The sequence below is a fragment of the Phodopus roborovskii genome, unplaced genomic scaffold, assembly GCF_943737965.1.
Source record: "Phodopus roborovskii unplaced genomic scaffold, PHOROB, whole genome shotgun sequence".
Classification (NCBI taxonomy): Eukaryota; Metazoa; Chordata; class Mammalia; order Rodentia; family Cricetidae; genus Phodopus; species Phodopus roborovskii.
Genome location: NW_026125059.1, coordinates 15,444,729 through 15,472,054, shown reverse-complemented (window position 1 = coordinate 15,472,054; position 27,326 = coordinate 15,444,729). Strand labels below are relative to the sequence as shown.

Genomic DNA, 27,326 nt, shown 5'->3' with positions numbered 1-27,326 from the left:
CAGGTACCAGCATGCGTGTGGTGCATATACATTCAAGCACACATTCACATAATATATTGTTTGTTTGTTTTTTAAAGAAAATCAAATCTGTGTTGACATGGAAAAATATACGTGAGAAACAGAAATGAATTCCTGAGACATGAATGGCTGAACGACGTGTATAGTGTGTTTCAGTTTTGTGTGCAGATATGACCATTGGCACAGTCCAAAGTCAGAAGGGTTTGTCACTTTTTAACAGCACATACCTCCAGAAATATGAATGAAGATGCGGGTGGAAGGAAAGCTTTCGCTTTCTATTCAATGTTCCTCCGTATGCTGACATTCTTGCACACAGTCTGTACAATTGATGATGTTGTAGGTGGTTGCTTTTCTTTTGACAGCTCTGGGAATGGGGGGAGGAACTTGCCGGGATAGCTCTGGTGAAAGATGCAGGATCCTGGCCACTGTCCTGATTGTGTACATTCAGGCCAGCTAGCTCCCCTCATTGGCCAGAAATGTGCTAACCTGTGTGTGTTGGGAAAGGTGGAAAGTTGTGAAGAGCTCTGGAGAGCATGGGAGCTTTAAGAGCTTTAAGGCACTAGGCTCGACCATCGGTTGTTGACATTTTTTAACAGAGTCAACAATAAAGAGCTGTGCACATAGAGTGCTTTCCTGGCATATGCAGGGCGCTGGGTTTGATGCCCAGCACCACGTAAATTCAGGGCACAATGGTAATTGTAATTCCAACACTTGGAAAGTGGAGCATTAGTATCAGAAGTTCAAAGTTGGTCTCAGTTATACAGGGAGTTCCAGGCTATCCTGGGACACACGAGACACTTCTGTTTTGTTTTGTTTTGTTTTGTTTTCCAAGACAGGGTTCCTCTGTGTAGCTTGGAGCCTGTCCTGGAATTCGCTCAGTAGACCAATCTGGCATTAAACTCACAGAAATCTACCTGCCTCTGCCTCCCGAGTGCTGGGATTAAAGGCAGGCGCCACCAAAACCTGGCACAAGACCCTGTTTTTCAAGCAGAGTGAATCTCACACTCTAAGTGGCCTGCTGCAGAGAAGTGACAAGGGAGATCTTGTCCCACCTGTCCAGTTGCCTGCCTGAGTCAGAATGCTTGGTCTGGCAGTTTCAAATCATTCACAAAACAAGCCTCAGTTCAGGAGAGCTAGGACCAGCCAAGCCCTGGTACCCGACCCTCAGACTTCCCAATTCAGAGCAGGATACAAGTCTCCACCAGACTGTCATTCTTCTAAAATGATGCCAGGGTAGGTGAACCCCGGATGTCCAGGCACTAGCTCAATACAAGAGAGTGTAAGAGGGGTCAGGTGATGCAGCATGACACAGCAGGAGCGAGCTGCCCATCCCTGGAAGGTAACAAGGAAGGGCTGGATGCAAAGGCAGACAGCCTTCATCAAGGAAATGGTGGGAGAGTGGGGTGAAATAGGTCTTTTTATTGTTCATTCTCCAGGTTCCAGGGGAAGGGGAAAGTGACTTAGATGATGGCAAATGGGAGGGCTAAGTCAACAAGCCTACCTTGCAGCTGAACCATGGGAATGGAAGGGGGAATCTGAGAATGCAAGTGTGACTTGGGAGAGCCTTCATCATCGAGGCTCAGGAATTCTCATTAGGCTCTGGGAGCCAGTGACGTGCCCAAGGTCACAACAGCTGAAGTTAGCAGTAGCTTTTTAACAGTTCAGAGGGTCCCCAGGGCACAGTTTTCCAGAAGCCAGTAGTGCAGCAACCATGGTGATTCGGTCCAGCGGTTAATTAGTAACTGGAAGATCTGAAGCCAACTCCCAGCTGATTGGGGCTGGAAGGCTGGACCTGAGAGACAGGCGAGTGGGTGACAGGTCACTCCTGCCTGGGAAGACTGCTGGGTGAGTCATGATTGAGTAGACTTCTCTGGGATCTGCGCTGGGACCCGGGGTCTCGAGGTGAGGGGCCCCCTGTGAGCAGAGTGCTCACGGCTCTCTGAAGCAGTGTCTCCTGTATTCCTGTATCTAGGCTAGCTGCTTCCTAACTACCCCTTCCCTATCTTTTCCTTGCCCTTCTTCCCCTTCCTCTCCCTAACCTCATCCCCCTTTCTCCCTTTCCTCTCTACTAAGTTCTCTTACTTCCTAACTCCTTCCCTTTTCTCCTGCCTTCCCATCTACTGACTCCTTAATTTCTTCTCTTGGCCTAATTTCTCCTTTCTTCATGAATCAGCTCATATCTTCACTCCATCCCCACTTTCATTCTTTGTAACTGTCTAATCTCTTTGGAGATTCTAGGCTGTGGGTTTTGGGATTAACTGCTGGGTCCAAATCCTATTTATATGATTTATTTATTGACATGGTATCTCCCTCAAGTTATTTCTCTTCACTATGACTCAGTTTCCTCCTCATTTAAACAGGAATAACAGGGCTGGGGGCATTTAGCTTAGAGGTGTAGCACTTGATTGGCAGTCCTGGATTCTTATCAACATACACATGCTTTCTCTCCTCTCTCCTCTCTCTCTCATGCATGTACGCATGCACGTGCACACACACACACACACACACACACACACACACTTACACATGTGGAGGATGGCAATTCCAGGAAGAAAATAAGGCCAAGCTAGCCCTTGAGCGAAGAAGACAGGTAAATGGCGCAGTCCAATGGAGTGAAGCCAGGTACAGTGACAGAAGCAGATACAGGGAAAGGCCACTGGGCAAGGGTTTTAGGGAGACACATGATAACCCATGTAAGGGTCAGGCAAGTGGGCCATGTTGGTGGGGAAGAGAGAGAGAGAGAGAGCTGAGTGTTATTGCTGTCCTAGCCCACTACACAGGTTTAGGGAGATGGAAGCAGGCACATCAGAGATGGGCCACAAAAAGGCAAGTCTAGGCTGCAGCAGGAGATGGGAGGGATGATGTTAATGGCTCACGGATAAGAGAAGGGTTGGCGAAATTGTTCACTGGATAAAAACACTTGCCATCAAACCTGATGACCTGAGTATGACCTTGGGTTCCCTCATAGTGGGAGAAAAGAACTGACTCCTTCAAGTTTTCCTCTAACACACAGAGGAGAGAGAGAGACACACACAGAGAGAAAGAGTGTCCATACGTGTAATAATAAAAATAAAATAATCAGAAGACATGTATGGCAGGTTGGGTCAGGTTGCATCTATCACAAGACAGTAACACAGGAGAGTAGGACTCACGAACTACAGGGATGAAATGGGGTCTTAGCCAAGGTGACAGGAGACTGGGCAGGGAGCATGCTGAAGTACTGCTGAGGTACTTAGGCAATGAAGCAGTGACACTGCAAGAAATCCTATACAGTAGTTTGAACAGAAAAAACACATAACCTACTAACCTGATAACTAGTGGCCATGGCTTCCTGCATTTTGCCGTAGCTATCAATTATCTTTTTCCTACTTTAATAAAATTAGCACCCCAGTGCACCCACCATCCTGAAACTTGCTTTCTCCTTGATAATTGCATCAGATGTGCGCGCCCCCTGTTTGATCTATGTAGGCTGACATAGACAGAGGTTTGGGTTATATAATTTTTCATTTTGTATGCATACTATACTTGATCATTCCACTCCTTGGGCTTCATTAGTCAAATGTGTCAGGAATGCCTCCTCTGTTTCAGGCCAGCCCTTGGTGTAAAGGATTCAACAGTGAGCAAGGAAAGTCTGCCTTCATGAGCTGATGTTCTAGTTTGAGGTGGAAAATTAGGACGCTTGACTAGTGACACAACAGGAGGGTGTAGTGCTGAGTGCACAGTCAGATACCCAGCCTCCAGAGAGAGGCCAGCTGCTGTGGAGGGAGGACCGGCCATCAGCACTGCTCAGCATTGCACATGCTCAGTGCTAAAAGCCCAGATAGACCAAGACAATCCATACCCTGCTATCAGCCAGCACAGGTCTCTCCTGGAGGTGTCACTGAAGCAGGGTCCTCTGCCATGTTACAGCCATGTGCTGTCTGGGGCAAGAACTTTCTAGACAGAGGAAGAAAGTGCAGGAGCTAAGCCATTGAAATAAGTGGAGATGGAGAGCCCAGGGCTGAGCCGGGGTTGAAGGGAAAGAGGAAGAGAGTCTAGTAGTAAGGAAGCCCAGGTCCTCTAGGAGCCAGGTAGCCTGGAAGGGTGACAGATCCTCAGCTAGGCTGAGCAAGATGCGGACGCAGGAGTCATCACTGACCCTGGCATAAGAATCCACCGTCCTCTGATTCTTCAGGATGCTGGGATGAAATCTGAGATGGATTCAGGAGTGGAATAGAAAAGGAGTGGAGGTGAGGAGTGCAGACAGCTCCTTAGAGAGGTTTAATGAAAAAGGAAGTGAGAGGAACGGGCTGTCTAGGCAGGACGCAAGGCAAAGAGCTGAATCAGCAAGGCTGAGATGTTCCCAAGCATCAGGCCGGGGCACTTAGCCTATTGTTAGCTTCTTTGTCTTGTTCTTCTAAAGTCCTCAGCCCAGCAAAGACCCAGTGAGTTTTTTGTTATTGAAAAAAAAAAATGTCCTTGGTAAGGATGTGTGTTTTGTCAACATGTCACTCTGCAGATATGTGTATTGGTTCAACATTTCTATTCTGTGGGAAAATGAAACTTTGATACTGTTTAGAGCAATGTTCTCAGGTCAACACCTCCAGGTCCCTTGAATTTTAGAGTCTATAAGAATGCCTAACCCATTCCCTCTGTGCCTAGAGTGATTATTTAGCCACACAGAAAGCCCCAAGAAGAAAGGAGCTGTGATTCTCCCATTAATTCTTTCCTTCTCAGAATACCTGCCGTCCCCTCCTGGTCCTAATAGAGGAAAGGACCCCTCACAGCCAGGCCTTCATGGCCAGGAACTCCTAAGATGTGAGTTTTCACACAGCAGAAGAAGAGCTGTGAGCCAGCCAGGCTTGCTTTAGAGACAGTGAGACAGAGCTCCTGAAGAGCCATGGAGAAAACCCAGGTAGCCAAGTGCTCAGTATCAAGACCAAGGCCAGCTGGACAGAGAGCCAACTCCAGCTTCTCTGGAGTGTCTACAGGGTTTTAGCAGGTGGGTTATTCTCCATGGCTGTAGCTCAGGTCCCACGGACCTCTCCTCTAGACCAGGGATCTATATGGTGCCTGTTTAGAACCCTGGGTTCTAACAGATGGATCCTCTATATATGTATGTACATTTTCTCACACACACACACACACACACACACACACACACACACCAACATATACCAATATGGACACAGACACACAGTGGTGGACCTATACATATGATTACATAGTCACATGCACATATTACTAGACATAGTCTCATCTGGACAGACACATAGACACTCACATACAAGCTTACACACACACACACACACATATACACACATATAGATATGCTGACATATGCTATACAGTGATACACTGAATGTCTGGGGACATTACATCCACTACACACATACAGCAAAACAATGATGAACTCAGCACGGATGCACATTCACATGTACATAATGTTGTCATACCAACACATGTATACTTCCTTTTTGTTGTTGTTGTTGTTTTTATTTTGTTTTGTTTTTCCAGATGGGGTTTCTCTGTGTAACCTTGGTTGTCCAAGAACTCGTTCTATAGACCAGGTCTTGAACTCACAGAGATCTGCCTGCCTCTGCCTCCCCAAGTACTGAGATTAAAGGTGTGTGCCCCACTGCCTGACACATGTACACATACACACACATACACACACATACACACACAGACAGAGAGATACAAATATCTGAAATCTGCAGCCACACTGGCACACCAGAGACATGCCAAAGCACATCTCTGCACAAAACTCTTGCAGAGAGCACATCCCCTGACCACACTGTCACACACATTCTTATAGTCCCCAGTGATCCCCGGGATCTTCTGGGGCTGCTACATAATCCCTCATCTCCTAGGGAGCTATGGTGTCCCGAGCGAACAGAGGTCTCCCATCCCATCCTAAGCATTGCTGGATCCGGTGTGACATCACCAGCCCCCTCGGTGCTGCCACTGCTGGAAGGTCTGAGCTCTGTGCTGGGGGCACCAGGCACTGACACTTGGCTCTTGTTGGGAGAACACAGAGAGTCTCTCTTGTCTGCCTGCGGCCTGTGCACAGCTCCAACTGCTGCATCTCCCGGAGGCCTCTGCCCAGGCTACATAGGTAAGTGGGACCCGGGAAGCCAGGGCCAGGCGCAGGACCCTTGGGGACCTAGGGAGGGATGGTGGTGTCTCAGTCTGGCTGTGGGAGCACAGCCTGATATGCATTGGAGAGGCCAGGATGCACCTCCCTCTGCTAGAATTCTATAGCCTACTGTGCAGGAGTTTGGCAACGGGAGGCCTCTAGATCAGCCTAGCTGGAGAACTCCCTTCTGTTGCAACTACTGTCTCAGCTGGATAGCCTCCAACCTGGCAGAAATTCCTGGCCACCGGTGAATGGGTTTAAGGGTCCCACCCAGCCACAGAGAGATGCCTCTAAGACATTTCCTAAAAAGGTGATCTAAGGAATGCCAAGGCCCAACAGCAACCAAAACTGGGGTCTTTGAATAGATAATTTGCACCAATCCCTGTGGGAGGTTCAGAGCCTGTGAGGTTCCCAGACCCTGAACCAAACCCTAGACAGTTTGCTTCTCCCAATGTGCTGCTGCTGCATAGACCAGCTACCGACTTCTTCTCTCTACCACTTGAATTCACGCTCCGGCTACTTGGGAGAGTGCATGGTTCTGGCCCAAAATCCCCAGTGTGGTTGCTGTTACTTGACCCTGGGTAAGGTACCCAAGCAAGATTGTATTCAACACAGAGCTTATATCCTGGGACTTGCCACAAGAATTCAGAGCTGCCAACATGCCTATGTGTGAGTCTGGAAAGCCTAAGCTACCTACCAACAGCAAGAGCTAAGAAAGTCCTGTTCTAAATCATGTGTGGTAGCTCACTTTAGTCGTCTCCGAATTTGGGAGGCTAAGACAGGGATCACCTAGGATATATAGCAAGCTCAAGGCCAGCATGGACTACAGAATCTCTTTAAAAAAGAACAAAAATACATAAAGCCTTTTTTAAGGTCTCAGTGCCTCGCTGAGAAGTAAAAGGAAATATTCACCTTTAGGCCTACAAGGGTCCTGCCTGCTCTAGCCACCTTGGAGTTCTGGGGCATCTGTCAATCACAGGTGTCTTCCTGTCCTGGGTGTCCCCAACGTTTGCAAAGACCCTGCCAGGCAGGGATCACCCTAGCTGCCCTCTCCATCACTCCTGAACTATTGGGGGGGGGGGGAAGGCTGGGTCTGTCAAGTGTCATTTGTCTCATCCATGCATGGACCTCTTAGCCTTTAGGGTGGGAGCTGCCAAGGCTGTATCCGAAGTTGAAGGTGGTTAAGAGGGCAGGCCTGCCTGGAGGCCAAGGTCTTTCCTGTACCCCCAGAGCCTACCTCATCACAGCTACAGAATGGCCTCCAGCCCAGTTGGAGTCCCTAGCCCACAGGTGAGCAGTTCTTAGTCTTCCTCCCAACACCCAGTACCCTGAACCAGGGACTCGTTTTCTCCCAAGGCTGAGGAGATCTGTAGAGATACTGGCCAGCCCTGTGGAGTTTCAACCAGAACTGCCAGGTTACTGTGGACTCACAGAGATGGCTGTTTGCAAGGAAAATTGAAGAGAGATTTGGCAGGGAGCTATAAGAAGTAGATTTGGTCAGAACAACAACAACCACAAAAAAAAAAAAAAAAAAAAGGACATCGGTTGTAAAAACACATAGGTTCGGATCCCACCTTGGCCGCCTGTAAGACCTTGGACAACTCCTCTCTGGCTTCGATTTTCTTTCCTTATAATTGCCATGATGGTCAATGGCCTCTCAAGGTCATTAGGAGAAGCAATGTGATCCGAATGAACAGATGAAGGAGTGGGTGGGTACGAGGGAGGAAAACCCACAAAAGAAGGGAGGGAGGCAAGTAGTAACGTTGGCAGAACCAGGGCCTAGGCCAAAGGAAGAGGAGGAAGCTTACAGATCCTGATTGCCTCTTTCTTTAAATGTCTTCAGCCCTCTAGGGCCAATGGAAACATCAACCTGGGGCCATCAGCTAACCCAAAGTGAGTTCTGTTTTCTAAGACAAAATTCCTATCTGGCTGTCCCATGGCTTTAGAAATGAAATGCAAAGTCCCTGGTGTGCTCAAAACCTGTGCCAGCTGGACCAGAATCCCTCTAACCCCAGCTTCATCTCTCATTAACTTCCCAGCTTTGGCTCCAGCTGAGCCCTCTGCCTGGAATGACCCCAGACATCTTCACTGTCAGCAACTCTCCACCCTCAGGCCCTTCTCCCGGCCAGGGGTGGGGGTGGATGGAAAAGGCTGCACCGTGTACCTGATTGTCTCTCCTAGTTTAACTGCTCTGTGAGCTGGGGTGTGTGAGGCTCTGTCTTCTAAGCTACTTGGGGCTGTAAGACACAATGTTCTTCAGGGGCGGGGCCATGAGGCTCCTACAAGGCCACCTGCATTTTCTAGCTCTGGAATTAAGCAGAGACCCAGCTTCCCGAGCTTCCAGATGCTGATCCTTGCTCTTCCCCTGTCCACAGTGCTCGACCCACAGACTTCGACTTCCTCAAAGTCATTGGCAAAGGGAACTATGGGAAGGTAAGTAAGGAGAGGAGAGTGGGGGTTGGGGTTTCTCCCTTCTGTAGCCTTCCACCCTCTGCTTCCATTAGCATATGCAAAAAGAAGGCTCACAGGCCTTTGGCAGAATGGGTGTGGGGGCTTCCAGGAGACCTTGTCCTTGGGTCTGTACTTTCCTTCAGGTCCTACTGGCCAAGCGCAAGTCCGACGGAGCCTTCTATGCAGTGAAGGTGCTGCAGAAAAAGTCCATCGTAAAGAGAGAAGAGGTACTAGAGCCCAGGGATGGTTACTTCCCCTCATGCTGTCTTGATTCCCAAGACAGTTCCATCTCCTAGAGGTCCAGAGGAGGCAGCTCAGAACATCCAGCTCTCACACAGGACCCTTCTAGAGGAAAGCAGGCCCCGCCATCTCCCTAGGAGCCTTATGGAGGATGAGAAGGTCTCTACCTTCCAGCCTTTAACAGTACCCACTGATGGGCCAGCTCTCCGCCCTCTCTAGGTGTCAGGCTCCCCATGGGCACACTGTGGGCTCACACCACACCCTCTTCGTAGGCCCTGTCAGCCTGGCCAGCTTGGATCTCTAGATGCCTGGGTGACTTGAATTCCTTCAACACTTTTAGGAAGACGCAGAGAGGATAGAGGGCTAAGTCAAACTGCTCAGGGAACAGTGATTCCTGCCAACAAGGAGGAGAGGTCTTCCTGCATAAGTGGTCTTGAACAGACCCTGACAGTAAACAGTACTCTGATAGTTTGAAAAGAAGGTGACATGTCCAGGGGCTAGGGAAATGGCTAAAACAACAGAGTGCTCCCTGTGCAAGCATGAGGATCTCAGTCTGATCCTGCAGAGCCCACATGAAAACACTAAGTATAGCAGCATGCATCTCTAATCTTGGCACTGACTATGGAGATGGAGAAAAAGGATCCCCCAGGCTTGCTAGCTGGTTAGACTAGCCCAATTAGTAAGCTATAGGTCCAATGAGAGACCCTGTCTCAAAGAACAAGGTGGAGAGTAATAGAGGGAGACATCCATCAACTCCAAGGGTGCACGCACACGCGCACGCACGCACGCGCGCACACACACACACACACACACACACACACACACACACGGGGTAGGAGGGCCTGTACAGTCAGATAAAATAGCAGAATCAAAGGCATGAGTATAGTTACTGCATGACATTTTTTTTTCCTGGAGAGTTTCCCTGGGACTCAATCATCCCACCATCGTACATGCTTTGCGTGTCACCCTGGGGCAGGGGTTTCTGAAGTTACATTAATATGAAGTGGCTGGAAGTGAGGCTCGGAACACTGACTTCTAAGTACTAGACAAGGAGGTTAGGCCTGGCTTGGGGACAATGGAACTGGGGCAGGGAAAAGTCTTGGGCAGGACATCTCCATAAGCAAGGTCACCTGGATTGTGCTGGAATGAACGGGGCTGTACTGGACTGTGACATGGCCCCCTGTCTGTGTGACACTATAGAAGAACCACATCATGGCAGAGCGCAATGTCCTGCTGAAGAATGTGCGGCACCCCTTCCTCGTGGGCCTGCGCTACTCCTTCCAGACCCCGGAGAAGCTCTACTTTGTGCTTGACTACGTCAACGGAGGGGAGGTGAGTGGACCTCAGGAAGGCAGCTGTCCTCCCGTGTGCCCACGGTGTACCCCGCTTAGAGTGAACTCACCGAATCCCTGCAACAGACCCGCTTGGTACTCCAAAGAACTGAGAGGCTCAGCTGAGAGCCTCGGCTCAGTAAATCACTTCTCAAGACAGCCCAGGCTACACTAGGTCCTTTACTCTCCTGCTGTGGCTCCTGCTCACTTCCATAGACCCCAGGAAAGGTCTCTGCCAGTAGAAGTGTGTGCTCACTGCATCCAATACTTCCCTTCCCCACACCCAGGCAGAGGCCCACACCCATCACTATCATTTTTTTAGTAATTTATTTATTTCCATGTATGTGTATTTTACATGCCTATTTCTATGAGTGGGGCAAACATGTAGGTGCATGTGAGTTTGCACATGGAGGCCAGAGGTTGATGTCAAGAATCATCTTCCATTTGCCTTCCAGCTTTTTCATCAGATCAGGGTCTCTCAACCAAACCCAGAGCTTGACAGTGTAGCTAGTCTTGCTAGCCAGCTTGCTCTGATGATCCCGTCTCTACCTTCCAAGGCCGGAATTATAGGTAGCCAGCCATGCCCACCTGACATTTATATTGGGTCTCTGGGGACCTGGACTTGCATGACAAGCAATTTAGCTTCACTAAGCTTTCTCTTTAGCCTGATGTCACCATCCTAACTAGAGACCTGAGCCACCTGCTAAGCCCAGAGCAGGACAGGGACAAGCTGGGCACCATCTTGGTCTTTGCTTTGTCTCACTCAACAAGGGGGCAAAATGGAGTGGGAGCTTTTCTCAATTGTACCAGGTTTGGCCTATATATAACCAAATGTTTTTCAGCCTGAATCCAACAAGAGAGGTTTCAGCCTGCACAATCCTAAATGTTGCAGACCAACAAAGCAGACCAAACAGGGAGATCTAAGCTGGTCTCAGTGTGATATCCTAATGCTTGGGTTGGAGGAAAAGCACATTTTTGTTGTGCATGGTGCCTCCCACCTCTAATCCCAACACTTGGGATACAGAGGTAGGAGGATTGAGTTCAAGGCCAATCTGGGTTACATAGAAAGATTCTACTCCCTCCCACTCCACCCCCACCCCCAAAGTATGTCTTGAACTACCTGGCTTCAAATTCTAGCTCTGCCCCCTCTGAGATGTGGGACCTTAGACAAATCATTTAACACCTCCTCCTTTGGCAAGAAACTGACGTCACAGCTGAGATCTTGAAGGTGCTTGTGAGACTTAAGGAGAGTTGTCAAAAAGCCTGATTTGCAGGCAGATTAATTATTCTATCTGAAGGTGTGGAGAGCACAAGTACCCTAAGGGGTGGGGTCGACATGCAGTCTTTTGGTTCAAGTACTCCACAGTTTAGACTAGGGTGACTGGAGCAGAGGGCTTTGAAGGTCCCTGTCTCATGCCATAGGAGCTGGGATCCAGCCACCATCTCACTGTCCCCTCTCCTAGCTCTTCTTCCACCTGCAGCGGGAACGTAGGTTCCTGGAGCCCCGGGCCAGGTTCTATGCTGCAGAAGTGGCCAGTGCCATTGGCTACCTACACTCTCTCAACATCATTTACAGGTGAGACCTGCTCTTGGCTCATGGTCAGTCCCAGGACCAGGCAGGGATTGTGTGGGCCCTGAAGTTCGAGTGAACTTTGTCCTTTGAGTGAGGAGGTCTCTTATTTAGGGGTGGGTTTCCTCCTCTGTAGAGTCAAGTGCCCAGGTTCCCTGGTTTTTCCCTTATTCACCTGTGGGAGTTTCCATGAGTAGTTCTCCTGCGAGGATCCAAGTCCACAATCCACTCAGTAAATGCTTTCTCTTATTTTCTGCAGAGACTTGAAGCCAGAAAACATTCTCTTGGACTGCCAGGTGTGTGTGTGTGTATGTGTGTGTGTGTGTGCGTGCGCACGTGTGCGCACAGCTCAACTCTGTACTCTCCAGCTATGGTCTGTATACATTGGTATTTATGAATTGCATGTGTGTGTATGTGGTAACATACATTCTTGTGTATATGTGTACATTATGTGCTCCTGCACATATCTATGTATATAAACCTGTGCGCAGGAGACTATGTGTGTGTATGTATGTATGTATGTATGTATGTATGTATGCAGACCTGTAGGGAGGGGTATGGGTTGCGGCCAGGTGGAAACTAGAGATCTGTAGACCTTCCATGTTTCCTGATTCCCTGGAGACAGACCCTGAGATGGAGAGTGGAATGTAGGTTTCTCGGGGAACACTTTCCAAAGACACATCTTTAAAGAGGATGAAGAAAACAGGGTGAGGCACAGAGAGAGGTGCAGCTGCCATGGTTTCAAGAGAGGCCTCGGAACATCTCACAGATGGGAGCCCCAAGCAGGGATGGCTCTTCGGTATGGTAGTAAGTTGACACAAGGAGATTTGGACCTTCATGGCCTCCACTGCTCAGTTTGGTAGCAGCGAAACTTCTGATAGGGTACAGTCCCAGCAGTGAAGATTAGGAGTGGCAGCTCCGAAAGTCTGGTAGGCCCCTGTACCTGTCTACCGTCTCCATCCTCATGCACAGCTGGCATTGGTGGACTTGATTTCTCAGTCTTTAGCCCTTCATCAAGGGGATTACTACCCAGCAAGAACATCCTGGAATTGTCACTGTTGTAGCCATGGGCCTGAGTCATGATGTGCAAGGGAAGACAGCAGTGTTATGTCCCCAGCCTGTGCCCTGAGATCTCCTGGCATCCCGGCCAGGAACCCTGAGTTTGCATGCAGCTAGTGTCTCCTCACCACACTGCACAGCCATTACTCTAGGGTGTGGCATTTGAGCTTTGACCACCAGCCCTTCCTGTTGTCTCTCACCCACAGGGACATGTGGTACTGACAGATTTTGGCCTTTGCAAGGAATGTGTAGAGCCCGAGGAGACCACATCCACCTTCTGCGGCACCCCAGAGGTATGTGGAAGCATCTATGGAGAAAGCCAGTCATTAGTGGCTGAGGCCACATCCCCTAAACAAAGCCACCAGGCTACAGCAGAAAGGCTTCAATACGTCTTCTTAAGCTCTTCCCCAAGCCAGCCCTATACTGAGCCTTCATTTCCTCATGAGTGTCAAGGAACCAGCTTTTGGAATGGTGGGCACACAGCTACCTCAAGTGAATTCTACTGCTGTCCAGTGGGAATAGGCAGGCTACAGCTGAATGTGGGGTGGCATGCCTGTAATCCCAGAGCTTGGGGGTGGGGTGGGGACAGGAAGATCAGGAGTTTGAAGCCAGCCTCAATTATATAGTAGGTCCCAGGTCAGCTGGGACTTCATGAGACCAAAAACAAATAGATGCAAACCTTATTTATTGTGATGTTGGGGGTTGAACTCAGAACCCCAGACATGCTAGGCATTTAAAAAGGAAAAAAAAAAAAAAAAGGGCTGGAGAAATGGCTCAGTGCTTAAGAGCACTGGTTACTCTTCCAGAGAACCTGGGTTTGGTTCCCAACACACACGTCAGCTCACAGCTGTCTACAACTCTAGTTCCAAAAGATTCAATGTCTTCTTCTAGCCTCCATGGATATTGCATGCATGCAAGTGATACGAGCAAAACACCCATGCACACAAAATTGAAATAAATCATGTAAGTGTGTGTGTGTGTGTGTGTGTGTGTAAAGACAGAGATGGAGAGCTGTCTCAGGAGTTAAGAGCATTTGTTTTCTTGCAGAAGATTGGGAATCAGGTCTTAGCACCCCACATGGTAGCTCTTGCCAATCCTTCACAGTAACTCCAGTTCCAGAGGATCTGGCACCCTCTTCTGGTCTCTGTGGGCACTGCACACATGTGGCACACAGACATACCTATAGACAAAACATGCATACACATAAAATAGAATTAAATAAATCTTTGAGAAAAGTAAAAAAGACAGGACTGGGGAAATATAGCTTAATGGTAGAGCACTCATCAAGGCCCTGGGTTTGATTCACACACACACACAAAGAAACAGATAATGCCAGGCATGTGACACATGCCTTAACCCCAGTATTTGGAATCACAGAGATCTCTATGATTTTGAGAATAGACTGGCATAGATAACAAGTTTCAGGTCATCCAAGGCTACATAGTTATATTCTGTCTTGGTGTGTGTGTGTGTGTGTGTGTGTGTGTGTGTGTGTGTGTGCGCGCGCGTGTGTGTGTGTAGAAGAAAATGAACAAAACTAATTTTAACAATGCACTTTAACTCAATTTATCTCAAATCTTCTCATTTAAATACAGAACCAGTATAACATTGTGAAATAAGGCTGTCAAGACTGCTTAGTGGGTAATGGCACTGAGTTCAATGTCTAGCGCCCACAAGGCAGAAGGATAAAACTGATTTTTCCAAACTGGTCCTCTGACCTCCATATGTGTGCTGTAGCATGTGTGCACACATGCACGCACACCCAAACACAAATAAAATAATGTAAAAATGTTGAAATAATGAGTTATTTCTTAATCTTACAACCTAGCATGTGAATATAGTTTTATATTTATAGTCAATTAGTCCATCTCAGCTGTGATTGGCCACATTTCAATAGTTTTTTTTTTTTTTTTTTTTTTTTTTTTTTTGAGACAGGGTGTTGCACTAAATGTCCTGGAACTCACTTTGTAGACCAGGCTGGCCTCAAACTCAGGGATCTGCCTGCCTCTGCCTCCCAAGTCCTGAAATTAAAGGCGTGAGCCACCACTCCCAGCCAGACCCAAATCTTGATCCTTTACGAAAGCAATTATTCAATAGCCACATGTGGCTAGTGGCTGCTGTGTGGGATAGCACTGCTCCGTAGGGCCAAGTCCTTGACCAGGAGAGAGTGGCCTGAGAATTAAGGTCAGGGCTTGCATAAACATAAATGTAACCCCTATTTCAGACAGGTAGTCTAGAAGGTTAAAATTTGTAGATTTCTGGAATCCTCACACTAATCTTCATTGAGAGGATGAGGCATGAGGATTGTAAGAAATTGCTTCAAAATAATAATAATTAAGACAAGTAATACAGCTCAGTGGTAGAGTGATTGCCTGGCGTGTCTGAAACCCTGAGTTCAACCCCAGCACCCCAATAAAAAAATGAACAAACAAATAAAAACACTTGTCTGAGCAGGACTTAACCTATCAGACCTGCCTTGGGTTTAAATTTTTTGCTTGAAGTCCCACCAGTCTTGAATGTTGGACCTTGAACTTGAAGGGCCCTAGAGGGTTGGACAGGCACCAGAAGGGGGCAGAGGGTGAAGGCTGCTAAGCGCCTCCCTGTCTATTCTGGAGCAGGACTTAAGAGCCACCCTGTTTGTCTCCATTGACCTGCAGAGCTGTGCCTGGACCTTCAGGTGGGTTCTGCCAGTTGGTACTCAGGGAGCTGATGGTCAGACACCCTGTCCCAGAAGGGACCCTTGTCTGTGTTTGTGCATGGGATGTCCATTCAATAAAGCTGACGCTGAAGCCTGACAACAGCCAGTCCTTCAATGGGCATAACTAACTCAGGGAGCAGGGGCTATGCAATTGTGTCTCATGTAGGAGATGTCGCTTCTTCCAGGACTACCACTGGTGAGTGCCAGACACACAGACAAGCCTACCTACATCTGTTCCCATGCTCCCATTAGGGACTCCATGTCCCTAATATTTATTTATTTGTGTGTTTGTTTGGTGTGTGTGTGGGGGTGTGTGTAGTATATGCACATGTTCATGTGGATGTGGACAGGTTCATGTGCACATGCATGCATATGGAGGCCAGAGGTTAATGTCAGGGATCTTCGGTAAGCACTCTCCACATTGTATTTTGACACAGTGTCTTGAACTAAACTTGGAGTTCATCACCTTGTTCAGGCTGACTGGCCACTGACCCAGGGATCTGCTTACCTCCCCACCGCTACCCCATATCACTGGGGCTACATATGTGAGCCATCTTACCTAGCTTTTACATGACTGCTGGGATCTGTGTAAAGGTCCTCATGCTTACACACACAGCAAGTATTTACAAACCGAACCATCTCCCTAGCTACCACTCCAACTATGCTTCCATTTTAAGGGTAAGGAAGCCAAAGTTCTGGCAAGTCGAGTGCTCTGCCTGGACCCACACACTAAAGAGGGCTCAGGGTTGTTCGGTTCTCTTCCCTTTCACAGACCCACAGGGCAGCTGTGTCTTTTGCTGGGACTCTGCAGCAGACAACCCCAGGCCAGGAGGTCACTAAGTCCTTGGGACTGGCAGAAACAGCTCTGCCCATGTTTTTTCCCTTGTACCAGGCACGGCTCCTGGCATGCTCCCATCTATCAACATGACCCAGAATACCACCTCTTTCCTGACCTTCTCCCATGCATTAAGGTTTCCATAACAAGTGTGTGCCACGTTCCTTTAGTTTTGCCCCATTGTCACCCTGCTACACTGTGAGGTGCCTCCAGGGCTTTGCCAGTGCTAGGACACAGATAGCAGACAGGTGACCATGTGCAAATAAGAAGGCATGCTCTGCTTCTGAATTGCCATTCTGGCTTGGCGAGTAGATTGCAGATTGTAGCTTCCTTTACTCCTCAGGCTGGTACTCCTGTGCAATGTACAGCATGGACAACTATACAGGGCAGGCTTGCCTAAACTCCTGTATGTCACCAATGCACTGCAAAGGGCCTGCCACCAACCAGGTCTCTGGGGAATGGATACTAATGAACACAGGATAAGCTATGCTAGCGGGAGCAGCCTCCTTTGAGTGCCTTCTTTACAGATACATAAACAGAGGCTAGGTGTCCTCAGATCCCTGTATTTCCCCCAACAGTACCTGGCCCCGGAAGTGCTTCGTAAAGAGCCTTATGATAGAGCGGTGGACTGGTGGTGCTTAGGGGCAGTCCTCTATGAGATGCTGCATGGCCTGGTGAGTGCACAGAGATGCCTATGGGGTACATGTAGCTTGGGGAAGCTGGGGGTGGTCCCCAAATCATGTAGCTCACTCTAGCTTTGCACAGGGAATTAAACAAGCTGTCTATCCACCCTGGGAGGAAAGATGAGGCCAAAGTCAATATGAGGAATGTATGTCTCTTTTAAATAGTGTTAATTTCACAGTTTCCACAGCCGCTTTGCAGAGAGAGCATAGAGCCACTTTTATTGTACTAAGATGGAAACTGAGGCTGAAAGGTCACAGTGTAGTAGATTGCCAGCTAGCCTGGGCTATATGCTTATGTGGAAGCCTGTCTGGACCTGCCTGAGGCTGGCTCTCCTCTGGCCTGGATTCTCCAGCATGGCATGCTGTAGAAGGAGTAAGCTCAGAGAGTTTGGAAGAAGCAGTGGGCAGAGAGGCTGGATAAAGGGCAAGAAGGGATATAGTTTCTAGTCCAGCTCTTTTCTTAGCTGTGTGGTTTAGTGGTCCCCAGCCTTGTCTTCTCTGGTCTGCCAATCTGTAGCCTCTGGCAGAAGATGTCTGTGAGGCCAGGAAGAAGTGATGAGGGTGAGAAGTCCCTGGATCTCCAGGCCCTCCATGGATGTGCAAAGCCTATGGCATCCTTTCTCCTGTGCTGCGAGCCTGGAGCTCCCTCCTCTCCCCCATTTGCAGGCCTGGTCACATCCTTCTGGCTGCCCAGCTTGCTCTAGCACTCCCTGATGAGACCCCTTTCTGTGATCTCATGGCTGAACCCTCAGCTTCTCGCCCTGTCTCCACAGCCCCCCTTCTTCAACACAGATGTGGCCCAGATGTATGAGAATATTTTGCACCAGCCACTACAGATCCCTGGAGGCCGGACAGTGGCTGCCTGTGACATTCTTCAAGGCCTTCTCCACAAGGACCAGAGGCAGCGGCTGGGCTCCAAGGCAGACTTTGTAGGTGACCAAGTGGAAGAGCACAGGTCCCTTCCTGCAGGGACAGCTCAGAAGCACCTGCAGTGGGACTACCTTCTGCTGCCCTCTGAAGTCAGGAGCTGCTAGTGTATTCCCTAGAAATTACCTTTTCTCTCTCTGTGTCTCTGTGTGTCTCTCTTCTCTTTGTGTGTGATATGTGTGTGTGTGTGTGTAGGTCAGAAGTTGATGAAATTACCTTTTCTCTCTTTCTGTCTCTGTGTGTCTCTCTTCTCTTTGTGTGTGATATGTGTGTGTGTGTAGGTCAGAAGTTGATGTCAAGTGTCTTCTCAGTTTGTCCACTTTTTAATCTTGGGACAGGGTCTCTCATGGAACATGGAGCTAACTGATTGGCTAGACTGTCTTTGCCTCCTCCGTTCTGAGATTTTAGAATAGGCCATCATTCTCAGCTTTTACATAGGTGCTAGCATCCAGGCTCAGGTCCTCATGCTTGTCTATCAAGCACTTTACCAATGGAGCCACCTCTCTAGCTCCTGACTACTTTTTAAAAATACAGTGTTTTTAGCCAATCAATATTTGCTGAATCAGCACAGAGCTAGGTGCTAGAGGTTTAGTAGCCTGGGCCTTGACATGATTAAGCTTGAAGGTAGAAGGAGACTGACAAAAACCATTGATTCTGTACAATTGTCACCAAGTGTGACAAATTTCAGAAAGGAAATGAACAATGAGCAGAGCAGTACATAGGGATGGTGCTGTTTCACACTGGCGTGGCTAGGCAGGTCCCCTCTAAAGAGGTGACAAGGTGAAATTGGAATAGGAGGACCCATGTGAGGAATTGGATGGAGGCTTCCCAGCCATAGGCATGTGTGTAAAAGTCCTGTGGTCTGCACAAGGAGGAGAATGGCAAGAAGTAGAGTGTGTTTGCTGAGTAGAAGCTTCCTCCTGCTTCTGTGCAGAGAAACCGTATAAATATCTTGCTTTTCACAAATGCCTGAGCAATTCACTTTGCCAAACACCTAGCTGGACACATAAGACATGGGGATAAATAATTCAGTCTGTTCCTTTCCTTCCTGTTCTGACACACACACATGGTTTTAAAAACAAAGATTAAAGCATCACTTTAAAAATAATCTCAAAGCAAGTGTGGTGGTGCACGCCTTTAAACCCAGCACACAGGAGGCAGAGACAGGTATATCTCTGTGAGTTCAAGTCCAGCCTGGTCTACAAAGCGAGTTTCAGGAGAGCTAGGGCTACACAGAGAAACCCTGTCATGAAAATCAAGATAAAACAAAATAAAAATTTATTACATAATATAAGATCATTTCAGGGCCAGCAAGATAGTTTGGGTATAAGGTGCCTGCTATCAAGCCTGACAGCTTGGGTTCGATTCCCAGGATCCACGTGGTGGAAGGTGAGAACTGACTCCCAAAAGTTGTTCTCTGATCCCCACAGAATCAGGCAGATCTCTGTGGGTTTTAGACCAGTTTGGTCTAAAAGTGAGTTCCAGGCCAGCCAGGGATACATAGTAAGACCCTGTCTCAAATGAGGAGGAGGCAACTGTAGCCCAGATGACCTTAGCATCTAAAGGCTAGGCTCCAGGACTGCCTGTCCCCACTCTGTGGGTAGCACAGCTTTTTTGACCCATCTCTGGCATATATCAAGAGTTTGTAAGCATTATATATATGAAAAGATCTCCATGCCAGGTCCTGTGATGTGTGACAACACTTTGGCTGTTTACCTATTCGTTCCCCCAGGCCACTTGCAGATCCAGGCTTCTGTGAAGACAGACCCCTTCCTTCCAAAGAGGACTTTGCATCTTAGAACACGCTTGTGACTCTTAAAACAAATTATGCACACACAGGAATCAAACTTCTGAGAGACAGTTTTGATGCAAGGTGTTGGAGGACTGTTCAAAGTGAGACAGACAGAGGGAGGACTCCGCTGGGAGGGAAGGCGCTTTGGGAATGAAGTGGGAGACCACGCCCAACACTCACCCCTCACTTCTGAGTCCCTGGAGACCTGCCATTTTTCTTAGGGCTTTATTTCTCCTGTCTTTGGTGAGCAGGTTTGTTCTATTTCTCTGGCTTGCATTCTGGAAGAATCAAGTTGTATTAATGCGTGTGGAGGTGGGAGGCTATCTTCAAGCTCCCCCTGCATACTCTCTCCCCCTATAACCAGTTCTTAAGCCTTGCTTAAGTCATGCCTCCAGAGCCTGGTATGGTGTGGGTGCTGAGGCCTAGCTGGGGAAAGCAGCTGTGGAAAACATTTGGGTTCAGATGATTCGAGAAGTAAGATGTCTGTTGACAGAATGTTCCCTGGGCTGAACAAACCAGCCAGAGCTGCAAAGTTGTCTCGTTGGTGGCCAGTTGTGGACACCAGTTGGGAAGTCCTGCTGACCACTGTCTTCTTCCTGCAGCTTGACATAAGGGACCATGTGTTCTTCAGTCCCATAGACTGGGATGACCTGTACCACAAGAGGCTAACTCCACCCTTCAACCCAAACGTGGTAAGTGAGCTCAGGGGCGTCTCCAGAGCTTGGCTTCTGGATTCCCAGGGCTGGTAGGATCTTGGCCAACACACTTGCTACAGCTGGGGAAGCTGAGGGGCCAAGAGACTCATCCAAACCACAAGAGTGAGGACTGGCTCTAGCTGCCCTGGCCTCTTACAGCTAGCTCAGCCAGAGAAGGATGAGCCATGGGCTGCTCCTTTACCACCAGCACTGTAAACCCACCACAGAGCTGATTACAGTGTTTATATTTGAGATGAAGTAGCCCAGGGTAGCTTTTAGCTCACGATCCTCCTACACAGCCTTTTCCTGATAAAAACAATGTGTATTTCTTGACCAAAGTTGTAAAAATGATGTTGGAAGAAGCAGTAGGGAAATGGCGGGATGTCTCACCAGGCAAGGGAAACCACTGTTGGTAGACTTCCTTCCACACTTGTATACTGTCAGAGTTCATCATTCCCTATTTACAGTTTTTCCCCTTTGGAGAGTTCCTGCCCATGAATGTGACACTAGATTTGTTTTCTTCTTTTTTTTATGAGAATCTGTAGTCCAGGCTATCCTAGATACTATCTCACTATCCCTGTATCTCTGGCTGGTCTCACACTATGGTGATCCACACCTGCCTTCTTAGTACTGGGTTTGCAAGAATGAGCGACCAAGGCCAGCTAGCACTATTTTTGTGCGTGTGTGTGTGTGTGTGTGTGTGTGTGTGTGTGTGTGTGTGTGTGTGTGTTGCCCTTCTCCTCCATTCCCTTTGCCTTGCTAAATCTAGTAGATTACATTCCTAAACTTAACCACCAAGGTCTAGTCCCTTATTTGGCCACTTCTTCCTCCTGAGGCTGACTACCAAAGTCCAGTTATCAAAGTACTGAAGCCCAGCAATCAAGGGTCCCCTTTGGCTCACCTAATTAACTTACCCAATTAAAATGAACCACCTCATCCTAACATGGGGTTTCCCCTTTTGCCTTTATGAACCATCATTTGCCTGTGGGTCATGTTTGACTCCTCTCTATCCAGAGACAGCTCTTTGTCCCCCCTGGGTCAAATATCCCTTACACCTCTCTGGTGTTGCCTTCCTCTTCTCTTCCTCCTCTATCTCCCGTCTTTGTCTCTTTATTCTCTGCCCTTTGTCTCTGTAGGACAAGTAAATCTTTGTGCTGAGAACTTGGTCTTGCTTGGGGTATTCTGAGCTGATGCCAGTCTTTACAGTGTACATACACACACACACACACACACACACACACACACACACACACACACACAGGGTTTTTGGTTTGGGGGGATTTTGTTTGTTTGTTTGTTGTTATTTTGAGACAGGGATTCTCTCTGTAGCCCTGGCTATCCTGGAACTCACTATGTACACCAGTCTAATATCAAACTTAGAGATTCACCTGCCTCCTGACTCTGCTTCCCAAGTCCTGGGATTAAAGGCATGCACCATCACCCCTGGCATGTGGTTATACTTAATGTAATGCTACATTAGAAATGAAAATTAGTTTGAGGAGCTGCAACTTCATGTAGGCAACTTCATGAAGATGATGAAGCAATTGAGGGTGCCTATTTAGGCTAAACAGAAGCAAAGAACTACATGTTCCATGACCAACAACGGTGAGATTATTGACAATGGGATTTATAGTCCAGAGAGAAGTTTGAAAACACATTTAAAGAACACTGCCTACTGCTACCTCTTAGCCTGTCTGTATAGGTGTGAAGCTATCACCAAGTGCCTAAAATTGCTACAAATACACTTTCCAAGGACAAGTCTAGAACCAAGATCCTAGGGCCATGCTGATCCTTGCTCTTGGGAGGAGACCATCATTTTATGATGTTTGGATGCTTTCTCCTGCTGGAGAGTTTCCTTTGGTGGAGTGTTTTCTTTTCTTGGATAGTCAGTTTTCATGTGCTAGCCTTGTCTACTTCTGACAAATCTGGCACATCACTCATACTGACTAACAGAAAGATTGCAGGGCTCACATGAGGCCACCAGTCTGAGACACTGCTTGCTGGGGATTAGGTTCCAGCACCAGGTTCTTGATGAAAAATAAGATGGGACTCATTTAGTTCAGGGTCCTGAAATGTTTCTTCCTTTTGGGATTTTATTTTTGTATATTGGGAATGGAACCCAAGCCTCACACATGCTAGACAAGTACTCTACCACTGAGCTATACCCCAGTTTTATTTCTTGGGACTTAAACTGACAGTAGGGAAGGCGTTTAAGATATATCTGTGGAGGGTGTCAACACAACTCTCAATTAAGAGGGAATAAGATATAGTGTATCCTGGAGCCAAATATGAGTGACATTGAAAACACAGATTTAGGTTACCTAAAATTACATGTTCCAATCTGGTAACTGTTTTATGAATATTTTACAATAAAATATAAAATCATAAATCAAGGCCCTTTCCAAATATGTTGGTGGAAACTTTAGGTAGGTGGGTTACAGAAAAATGGGAAAACCTCTGCTATAGGCTTAGATGCTACCTAAAGACATTCTTATGGTCTTTTTTACATCCCAGAGGGTTTTTTTTTTTTGTTTTTTACCTGTTAGCCACAGGATGCCAGGTCATACACAGAGGTGGACAAGAAATGACTGTTAAGGGAGTATGCTAAAGATAGCTCAAGATAAACTGTAATTAGGCCCTAGACCTGCAACATTCCAACCTGTCCACAATTACTGGTTTTAATCAGTTAAGCAGACCTAGGTGCAGTTCTTTTCAGGAACTTTGGTTCCCAAGAGAGGATATGTGTAGAGTCACAGGAAAGGACACAGGAGAATATAGTAATGCATGGGCATTAAAGTGACACATCCTTGCTTCTGCTATTACGTATGAGACTTCGTGTACACGTTCTACAAAGTACCACATCATACTTAGTACCATGTTCGTTTAAAAAAAAAAAAAAAAGGAAAGAAAAAAGAAAAAAAAAAAGAAACTGTTTACCAAGAGCTACACAAGTGACATGGTTAGGCAAGCATCATGGGTGAAATTCAGTCTGGTCCAGGGACTCTGATCCCTGGGCTGAACCACTGTACCCTATGGCCCTTCTGAGAAGTTGGCAGCCATGGCTTGCTTGTTTCCCCAGCCAAGACCCACATGCTAAAACAGACCTGCATATCCTTCTACCATTTGCTCACTCGCTTATATTGTAAAACCCAGAGGAAGTGACTTTTCCAGAAACACTAATATTAGTTTACTCTTGCCCTCAAATAACCATCTTCTAAAGATTTTATTTATTTATTTTTAATTATGTGTAGGTATGTAGGTGGGTATGTGCAGGTGGATGTGATGTAGGTGCAAGCTGAGATCAGAAGAGGGCATCAGATTCCCTGCAGTTGGAACTAGAGGTGGCTGTGTAGCTTTGGATTCTGGGTTTTTTTTTTTGGAGTAGATGGACAACTCTTCTCTGTGGAGCCCTCAGGTCTGTGGTGCAGGGACTGACACTGCTGGGCTGGGATTTTCTCACCTGTGCTTGTTTCCTGAGTCCCCTTTACCTCCGTCAAGCCAGTCTGAGTTTGTGTACAAGGTGGCCTCTGAGTACCAAGAGAGACAACTCTCAAGGTACCCTTTTCAAGCCTTTGCTTAGTTATTTGGCAGTCACATGACTGGCCCGTATTAAAAAGATGGGTATATATATTCTGTCTCTGGGGTGGAAGCAGAGAATCTATTACCGTTTCTTTTCTTTTTGTTTTTTGTTTGTTTGTTTATTTTGTTTGAGACAGGGTATGTCTATGTATCTCTGGCTGTCCTGGAACTCTTTATGTAGGTAGACTAGGCTGGCCTCGAACTTGTAGGAAACTACCTGTCTCTCCTCCAAGTGCTGGCATTAAAGGTTTGCGCCACTATGCCTGGCAGCATATCTTTTTAAAGACAGGACCTTATGCATCCCTGGCTAAACTCAAACTTATTATGTAGTTGAGGATGGCCTTGAAGTTCTGATCCTCCTGCCTCCACCTTCCCAAGAGCTGGGATTTCAGGATACACAACTATGTTGCTTATCTGTGATCATTCTTTTTTTTTTTTTTTTTTTTTTTTTTTTTTTTTGCCTCAATATGTCTGAGCAGCCCAGATCTCTCTGCCATATTACCCTATTGTCTCTATTATCTAGGACTTGTCAGACTGCTAAATGATCCTCCTGCCTCTTCCTGCATCGTATAAGGTCCTTGAAAGTAGAGGCTTGCTCAGCTTTGTCCTTTCGTATTTCCAGAGTAATGAAGAGAGTGTGGTAAGCACTTTGGAAGTATACATTGACAAATGGCTTGTCAGAGGATTGGTGTGGAGAATGAGACAGTCACTTTAAATATGAAGGACCAGGAGGCTCTCAGAAAGGACTATCTGACATCCCAACCCCAAGCTTTAGGGGTCCTTAGTTGACTCCGCTCCCAGTGCTCCCTTCTCATCCTTGGCTTCTACTGACAGGAAGGACCTGCTGACTTGAAACACTTTGACCCAGAGTTCACCCAGGAAGCAGTATCCAAGTCCATTGGCTGTAACCCTGACACCATGGCCAGCAGTTCTGGGGCCTCAAGTGCATTCCTCGGATTTTCCTATGCACAGGATGATGATGACATCTTGGACTCATAAGAGACAAGCACTTGTGAAGCCACCAAGACCAGCTGGCAACTGCCAGAACTACCTTCTATTGCCAGCAAGACACAATGAGTTTGATGACTCAAAGAAGAGGGAGGTGCTTTCCATTACTTAAATCAGTGCAGGGCTCAGGCTGGCAGGATAAGTCACCACGTACCCAGGTGTCTGTAGTTTTGATTTGCCCTTCTTGAGAAAGAACTTCTGTGTTTGGTTTGTTGTTGTTGTGACAAAATATCCAAGAAAAGTAACGGAAAGAGGATCTACTTGGGCTAACCATTTCAGGGATTTCTGCCCATGGCTGGCTGGCCCCATGTCTGTGGTCTTTAGCCAAAGCTGAGTCATTTCAGCAGGAGTGGCACAGAAAAATCTGCTTACCTTATTCCTACCAGGAAGCAGAAACTGAAGACTGGGCTGGGAATAAGATTTACCTTTAAAGTTATATCCCAAGTGACTGACACCCTCCAAGCAGGGCCCACCTTTTAGTTTATCATCACCTTTCCATACCACACAATTATTAATCTATGAGTGGACTAAATCACTGCTGAAGTCTGGGCCCTCGTGACCCAATCATGTACTAAAAGCCCTGTCAGCAGAACATGGGAACTGAAGAAAATACTTCAGATCCAAACTATAATAGCTTTGAATCTTGGGGTCACATAATCACAAAATGGTTACTGGTACCACAGCCACCATCGTATTCCAAGCAAGAGAAAAGGAGGAATGGGACAGGAGGAATAGGACACCATTAAAGAACTTCCCAGAAGCCCAATCCAGTGGCTTCCTTTAGCATGTCCTAAGTCCCCAGCCCTACTTAATGGAGAGTGGGCACAAGCTACCTCTCACAGTAAGGGAGTTCAAACACACTGAGGGAAAGGGGAAGAATGTTGCATAGGCAACCAGCACTCTGGGAAAGGACCTCTTGGTGTCTGAATTTTTATTTCAATGTGTAAAATGATGAGATGTAGTGCATTGCCTTCAGTTTCACATTGCTCTGTTTGGATAGTGACTTTGTTTTGGGTAGCATTAGAGGAACTGGATATTAGTAGGCATGGTTGCCTCAACAACTTTTCAATATTCAAGGAATTCCCTATTTTTGAGGCTTTATTAGAGGAGGGAGAGAGTGACTACCTCTATTTAGAAGGAAAAAAAAAAAAAAAAAGCCAAATTCTGACTCCTCATTCTCCTCTGAACTTAAGCAAAGCATGTGGTCCAGAGATGCATCTGTGCCAACCTTGGCCCAAGAACAGGACTGGCAGTTCTCTTTTGAGTTTCTCCAGTAGAAGAGGTGACAATGTAGATAGTAGCAGAGCCAGTCCTCAGCATACCAGGGATGCAGCTCTGTTCCTGGAAACCTCAAGGTTTTCTTTTGAAGATTTCAAAGTCATTTAATGCACTCCTTTTTTTTTTTTTTTACTTAGTTGTCCAAAGTCAACCTCAGAACACTTGAGTGAGTGGTGGGACAGATTCATGTCTGTCAGTAATTTTCATCTAGATGACCCTAAGGTAGCAATTACTTCACTTTCTTTTGCCAGTCAAGAGACACGATCAGAGGAACTGCTCCTTGCTTGAAGGCCACACCACTAACACAAACTGGGATATGGAATTATTTGATCTAGGGCTCTACCCTGTATCCTTTGGATAGGTCTACTCTTCCTTCAGGCTGTCAGGGCCAAGAAAAGACTCAGCATCTCTCATGAGAGATGGACACAGTATACATGTCCTTCATACCAGAGAGTCAGGCATAGGTGGGTCTGTGAGTTCTAGGGCAATCTGGTCTACATGGCAAGTTCCAGGCAGTCAGAAAGACACAGTAAGATCAGATGTTAAAAAAAAAAAAAAAAAAAAAAAAAAGCCGTAACAACAACAAAAAGCCACCCCAAACCTCTAGATCAAGAATTGGCTAGAACAAGCCAGAGAGTGATAAGGAGGGGTCTTGAAGAGCCTGACTCCTGGTCTGGGCTTGGCTATCAAGGTCATGTGCTTTATTTACCTCAAGTACAGAGCCAAAGCCTTCAAGGCCAATCCCCTGCCTAGTTACTAAACTCCAGGTATTCAAGATTTATCATTTCAAAAGCTAATTCTGGCTGGTGAGAGTGTGAGAGTGTTGTATATGTTCAGGCATGCCCAGGTGGGGTAGGTCATTCTGTTTTATTTCAGTTTCTTTTTCACAAACCTGTAGCACATACTTCAGGGGGCCTCGTGAGCTTGCTGGTTTGGGGACAATGGGAGGACTTGTTTTTTGAATCAGTGTATGCTTGTGACTCTTAGGCATTTCCCCCTGTACTTGGTCCCACTCCGTTCCTCTCAGTTTTGTTCCCTCTGTCC

The 27,326-nt window shown here is 47.2% G+C and overlaps 1 protein-coding gene across 2 annotated transcripts; it reads left to right on the top strand.

The window, feature by feature from the left end:
• Nucleotides 1–5,874: 5,874 nt before the first annotated feature.
• Nucleotides 5,875–25,197, top strand: Sgk2 (serum/glucocorticoid regulated kinase 2). 2 transcript variants are annotated; one of them, XM_051187157.1, is made up of 13 exons: nucleotides 5,875–6,115; nucleotides 7,279–7,426; nucleotides 7,980–8,029; nucleotides 8,512–8,569; nucleotides 8,731–8,814; nucleotides 10,031–10,159; nucleotides 11,622–11,734; nucleotides 11,988–12,024; nucleotides 12,994–13,080; nucleotides 16,899–16,994; nucleotides 17,777–17,932; nucleotides 20,325–20,414; nucleotides 24,831–25,197. In XM_051187157.1, the coding sequence occupies exons 2-13, from the start codon at nucleotides 7,391–7,393 to the stop codon at nucleotides 24,993–24,995; spliced, it is 1,101 nt and encodes a 366-aa protein (XP_051043114.1). In that variant the 5' UTR covers nucleotides 5,875–6,115; nucleotides 7,279–7,390; the 3' UTR covers nucleotides 24,996–25,197. The 2 variants fall into 2 exon arrangements, with proteins under 2 accessions (XP_051043114.1, XP_051043105.1); XM_051187148.1 differs by having other exon boundaries at nucleotides 10,028–10,159.
• Nucleotides 25,198–27,326: the final 2,129 nt, after the last annotated feature.